Here is a 6,177-nt window from a genome sequence, read left to right on the forward strand (position 1 = left end):
CATTTTAGTATAAAGGCTTTGTTAAACCATATTACACGAGTCTCTATACTCGTTTGGTTTACGAACCCGCATACTATCCGATCCTCCGATTTAGGTCCGGTATATTAATATAGCTACCTATTAGGTGCCGTATGATATTCTGTGATCTCTAGCATTATTTGGTTATTATACAAGAACTACAAATCAATCTCAGGTGAGTACATTGAACCCCTCTTTTACTGTTTTCCAAACTGTTTTGGGGTGAAACGCATGTGCCTACTTGTTACTTTCATGCTTTCTGGTTTTCACATCATATACTTGCTATGTTCATTGTGTGCATACTTAGTACATCACTTTACAATACATCTCATGCTACGTACGCCCATTGTGTGCATACTTAGTACATCACTTTACAAAGCATTTCATGCTACGTACGCCCATTGTGTGCATACTTAGTACATTGTTTTACATTGCATTTCTGTTGCATATGCTCATCCGGCATATGAACACATTATACTACATTTTGAACCGTTGTAACCATTTGACTATGTGAACCGTCTTAACCCTTCGATTATATGAACCGTTTGTAGCCATTGAACCGTGTAAACCAGTTGTATCCGTTGACATGATTTACATTTGACCATAGACATTTGACTATACATAAACATTTCCACAACTGTTAAACATTTCATCTTGATGGTTTGGTTTGAGTAAGTGATTAAGTAACGAGGCGTGTGTAATATGATACAAGCATGGTGGATATGCCGCTAGTACTTCCTATATATAAGTGTTTGTATGGTATTACATATCGTAGCGTTATTTGAATCATTTCAATTTGAGACATATGACATTTTATACAAATAACACACTTTTCACGAGACATTGTTTTACAAACGACTTATCTTATACAAACACATTTTACATGGTTATCCGTTTGACCATACAGTGTTCTCTTATTTATACATATCATCCGATCTTATCGTTTTTCAAATGATTTACAAGACAAAGCAAATTACAAGGTTCATGACTAAACATTTTCTCAAACATAAGTCATGAATTCCGTTTTCACAAAACCAATGTATCTCACACGCATTTTTATGCTGACGTACCTATTTTCACATATGTTTTCAGGAGATGATGCATAGGACCTATCAAGACATACTTAGGCGGACCTGTGCCTTAGTGACTTAAAACAAGACAAGAACTAGTTAAATTATGTTATGTACTCTTTGGTTCTTGTTTAAAACAATGTAAACTTTCATGTTTGATTAATAAAACGAAACTTCAATTGCCATGGATTTGAAACAATTGATTCTGTTACAACACTCCCCGACGTTTCCGCCACGTTTTGTATGTTCTACGTGGTCGGGGTGTGACAGAAAAGTTGGTATCAGAGCCAATGGTTATAGGGAATTAGGTTATTAGTAATGCTTTGACCTAGTCTATAACCTTCCTAGGACCCTAACGCGAGTTCACTTGCGTTTAATCATAAAACAATACCGTCACCTATCCTTAGGCGACGACCACAACAAGAACATAAATTTCAAAACCGCTTTTAAAACTAATCATCTGTTCTAGGATGATTGATTACTAGGTTTTGAACCCTCTATTGTAAGGTTTTGAACCCCTTTGAATTTTCAAAACTCTCATCAAAGTTTTGGGTCCTAAATAGTGTGAACACGTGCAAACTGGAAGAGTGAATGCCTGTACCCTGGGTTTTCTGTCTAAGGTTAGAGTGTTCGTACAAATCCACATAATCGGACCAGTCACTCTTACCTGTGAACTCTTGGGGTAAGTGTCCACTTATAGGCGAGCATGTCTTCGCGATACACTATGAGGATCTATTTGCCTTGATTCAGCCTTGGTGTTGTTTGTTTGCTTCGTGGATTCAAACAAATGACCATCAACCATGATTATGGCCGGTAATTGTAACATCCTATTCTTACCCAATGCCATTTCATCTGTTTTCTTTCTTCTTTCTCTTTTAGAATGCCTCCTCGACGCGAAAACCAGATAGCAACTGCCGAACTGGCAGAGATCATTGCACAGCAAATGGCTGCTCAATTCCCAAACCTCTTTGCTCAATGGAACCAAGCCAACAACAACAATCATGCCCTCTGCAACTTCAAGACGTTCAACTCAGCTAAGCCATCAAAGTTTTCTGGGTCTCAAGGAGCGACTGCACTTCTACAATGGTTCGAGAGTTTAGAGAACACCTTCAGACATGTTCAATGTCCAAACGAGCGAAAGGTAGAATTCGCATCTAGCGTCTTTGAGAAACGAGATTTTTTTTTTGGGTAAAGGGATTTTACCCCGGTGATTCTATATATAAACAACCAAACAAGCACAAGTAGCGTGGAAATGCCCACACTAGTTCTCTCATGGGACAGCCCCCACGAGAGTAAAAGTCCAAAAAACCACAAGAACTAAACCATATCAAACAAAAACGACAACTAGACTACAATCTAGGAAAACATAAGATAAACTTAATCAGCCTCCATCATCTTCCATCCGTGATGAGTGAATCCCCCAAGCTTCCAGCAATCTTCGAACATTAGAGCTCTCCTTAAACTTAACTCCCATTAGCTTATATCGAACTGTCTGCACGATTAAGTCACTCAGGACATCTGGAGGTCTCGTCTGGTTCTTGAATATTCTTGCATTTCGTTCCTGCCAGACAAAGTAGATCGAAGCTGCAACTATGAGCCGACTGATGTAGTTAATAGCTGACTTTGAAGACGCACGAGCCGCTAACCAGCTAACAATATGATCCCATTCTGGCGAGACAGTATTCATACCCCCCCTTACCACGCACATTGATCCAAACTTGAGTGGAGTAATTGCAATCAAAGAACAGATGATTATGAGAATCATTATTCTCATAACACAGAAGACAGCACATCATATTCATATTTTTCCTTCTCGACCAATCCCATTGCAGTATTATATCTTGAGTTAGTAACTTACGACGAAAGACTAACCACATGAAAAAAGCATGCTTGGGATTACATTGGTTAAACCATACTAGCTTTGTCCAATCTACTTCCTCAGCACGTTCTCTAATAGAATGCCATGCCCGAGATGAAGAGTAGTCATCTAAGTCATTACCATCGTTCCACAAGAGCTTATCAGAACGGCTAGGATCTAGCTGAATATTATCAAGCTGGATTAAGACAGGATAAGAATCCCTCCACGCCTCAGGCCACCTCCAAGATCCATTATCACGAATATCCTGAACTGTGGATTTAATAGAAAACCCTGCATTTGAGATGATTCTTGGAGTCAAGAAATTACCAAGCGGACCTAAATGGCTCCACCAATCAAACCAAGCCGAGGTATTGCTTCCATTACCCAAGTTAGACCAAATATAACTCCTGATTAAAGGCCTAAGCTGTAATAACTTCCTCCAACTACAACATGTGGTCGCTACAGCCTTGCACGTCCAAAAGCTATGCCCTTTTAGCCTATACGAGTGGACCCACTCCACCCAAAGGGATTCACGTTTAACCAGAATGCTCCAAATATGAGAGATCATTAGTGCTTTATTAACATCACCAATCCTGCGAATGCCTAACCCGCCTTCATATTTCGGAACACAAATAGACTTCCAAGAGGCTTTAGCCTTCCCCTTATGAAACAAACCATCCGAAGACCATAAGAAATTATGCATCTTAGCTTCCAAATCGAGAATAATCCGACTGGGGAGGATAAACACGGAAGACCAGAAAACATGCATGGACGAGAGGACCGAATTAACAAGCTGAAGTCTACCCGCAAAGGATAAAAGCTTGTTCTTCCAGTTGGAGATCCTTTGATCCAGTCTTTCAACAAGAATCTTGCAATCTTTATAAAGAAGACCTGAAGAAATAAGAGGAACTCCCAGGTATTTCACCGGCAAAGACCCTTCAACAAACGGCATAATGCTCAAAATATGGTTTTTGACGTGAGAAGGCACATTACAAAAGAACCCCGTGCTCTTTGGAATACTCGGGACTAATCCAGACATATTAGTAAAGTTTGACAAAGACGTCAATAAACATTGAACTGATCTAATATCACCTCTAGCAAACAAGAATAAATCATCCGCAAAGCATAAAATGATAATCCGTTGTTTCTCGCATTTATTATGGAACTTAAAAGACTTATCAATTCGAGCAGCCTGCTGAAGAATACAAGTCAAAATTTCCATCACCAACGTAAAGAGATAAGGCGAAAGAGGATCACCCTGTCGAAGACCACGTTTGCCCTTGAAGTAGCCGTGCACATTACCATTAACGCATAAGGAATAAGATGTTGTAGTGACACACATCATAATCCACTCGACCATCTTTGCATTGAATCCGAACCCAATTAAAACATTCTTCAAGAAACACCAATCAACCGTATCATATGCTTTTTGGATATCGATCTTAAACGCTCACCGAGGGGGACCCGACTGTCTATGATAGTTATGCAAAAGCTCTTGGGTGAGAAGAATGTTGTCCGATATCTTTCTGCCAGGAACAAAGGCAGACTGATTTATACTGACCACTTGGTTCAGAACATCCTTTATACGGTTCACAATAATCTTACTCACGCATTTGAAGAGGACATTACAACAGGCGATTGGCCGATAATCAGTGACTAATCCAGGGGATGAGTTTTTTGGAATGAGGGCAAGAAGAGTATGATTAATCTGACCAAGCAATCTACCTGTATTGAAAAAATCAATAATAGCCAACGAGACATCACCTCCTACAATATGCCATGCCGCTTTAAAAAACGCAGCAGAGAAGCCATCTGGACCTGGGCTTTGTCGCTGCCTATAGAAAACACGGCCGTTTTAACCTCCTCGACCGTGACCGGTCGGGTCATATGAGAAGCATCATCCGGATTCAGGCGCTTCGTAAAGAGATCACGAGTAGGACATAAAGACAGATTATCTTTACATCCCAAAAAATTTTCATAATGTTTAACGAAAGCATCTTGAACCGCCTCTCCCTCATGTTCAACCCCATTCACGTCCCGAACCACTTGAATTCTGCATCGATGGTTCCTGCTTTTGACCGTAGCGTGAAAGAAAGCAGTGTTAGCGTCTCCAGCTCTAAGCCACTCCATCTTAGCTTTTTGCTTTAAAAATCTTTCTTCATCAAGGGAGGCAACTAGAAAATCTGAATTCAACTTTGTTTCTATCGCTCTAAGATCAGCATTCAAAGGGTCTTGATCGATTTTAGATTGAATATCATTAAGACTCTCTCGAAGATCAACCACTTTCTTATGAAGATTACCCTGCTTAAAGAGTAAAGCACGCAACGGGCATTTTAACAATCTAAGTTTCTTCACCACCCGGAACTGATGAACTCCACTAACATCCTCCTCCCAAATATCCTTCACAATTTTAAGAAAATCCGGTTTGTGGATCAAAAAATTTGCAAATTTAAACGGCTTACGCTTGGTAGGATTTGGTCGAGTCATAGTAAGGACACACGGTGAGTGGTCCGACATCCCATACGGGTGAAAAACAGCCACTGAGTTCGGAAATTCAGCTAGAAACGGAAGATTACCCATGATACGATCAATTTTCTTGAGAAGACCTACACCCTTTTTTGGCTTTTGGTTCCATGTAAAATGGAGACCTGACTGATTGATGTCCATCACCTGAATATTTGCAACACAAGTTTGAAAGTCCTTCATACCCGTGGAAATAGAAGACACACCAATAGATTTATCATCTAAGTGAAGAGCGGAATTAAAATCCCCCATTATAAGCCACGGTTTATCACCTACCAACTACTTGTGATACAAAAGATGGGACCAAAGATCACGACGAGTAACATAGTAATTCGCCGCATACACCACCGAACAATAAAGCCACTTCTTGTCCTCTTTGAGAAATAATTGAATATGCATAACTTGCGCAGTTTGAGATAAAACCATAACATCAAAGACCTCCGGATCCCAACCTATAATTATACGGGTACCTCTATCACAAACACCCCCAGTCGAAGTCCAATCCCAATGGCGAAAAACCGACTTACATACCTTACTAAGGTTATGGACTTCAACATGCGACTCAAGAACAGCACAGAGACTAAGTTTTTTATCTTTAACTATAGCTCGAACCTCTTTTTGTTTCAGAGGGCGGTTCAACCCCCTAATGTTCCAGAAGGCGAGACTAACCATTTGTAACCCCGGAATAAGGAGTGCTTGCCCCTTTTT

General features: G+C 40.1%; 2 protein-coding genes across 2 annotated transcripts; both read right to left on the bottom strand.

Annotated features, from left to right (window-relative positions):
• Positions 1 to 2,469: 2,469 nt before the first annotated feature.
• On the bottom strand, positions 2,470 to 4,306 carry LOC110924699. Its single transcript, XM_022168694.1, has 2 exons — positions 2,961 to 4,306; positions 2,470 to 2,737 (listed from the first exon to the last, which is right to left on the bottom strand). The coding sequence occupies exons 1-2, from the start codon at positions 4,304 to 4,306 to the stop codon at positions 2,470 to 2,472; spliced, it is 1,614 nt and encodes a 537-aa protein (XP_022024386.1).
• Positions 4,307 to 4,713: 407 nt separating this feature from the next.
• LOC110924698 lies at positions 4,714 to 5,721 on the bottom strand. Its single transcript, XM_022168693.1, has one exon. The coding sequence runs from the start codon at positions 5,719 to 5,721 to the stop codon at positions 4,714 to 4,716; it is 1,008 nt and encodes a 335-aa protein (XP_022024385.1).
• Between the last annotated feature and the right edge of the window lie 456 nt (positions 5,722 to 6,177).

The sequence above is a fragment of the Helianthus annuus genome, chromosome 17, assembly GCF_002127325.2.
Source record: "Helianthus annuus cultivar XRQ/B chromosome 17, HanXRQr2.0-SUNRISE, whole genome shotgun sequence".
Taxonomy (NCBI): domain Eukaryota; kingdom Viridiplantae; phylum Streptophyta; class Magnoliopsida; order Asterales; family Asteraceae; genus Helianthus; species Helianthus annuus.

Excerpts from the sequence above, each read along its gene's own strand:
- LOC110924699 (XM_022168694.1), bottom strand. The coding sequence starts at position 4,306 with ATGGTCGAGTGGATTATGATGTGTGTCACTACAACATCTTATTCCTTA. Across the intron at positions 2,738-2,960 it reads AAGCATGCTTTTTTCATGTG|CTGGTTAGCGGCTCGTGCGT; the intron begins GTTAGTCTTTCG and ends TCATATTGTTAG.
- LOC110924698 (XM_022168693.1), bottom strand. The coding sequence starts at position 5,721 with ATGGGGGATTTTAATTCCGCTCTTCACTTAGATGATAAATCTATTGGT.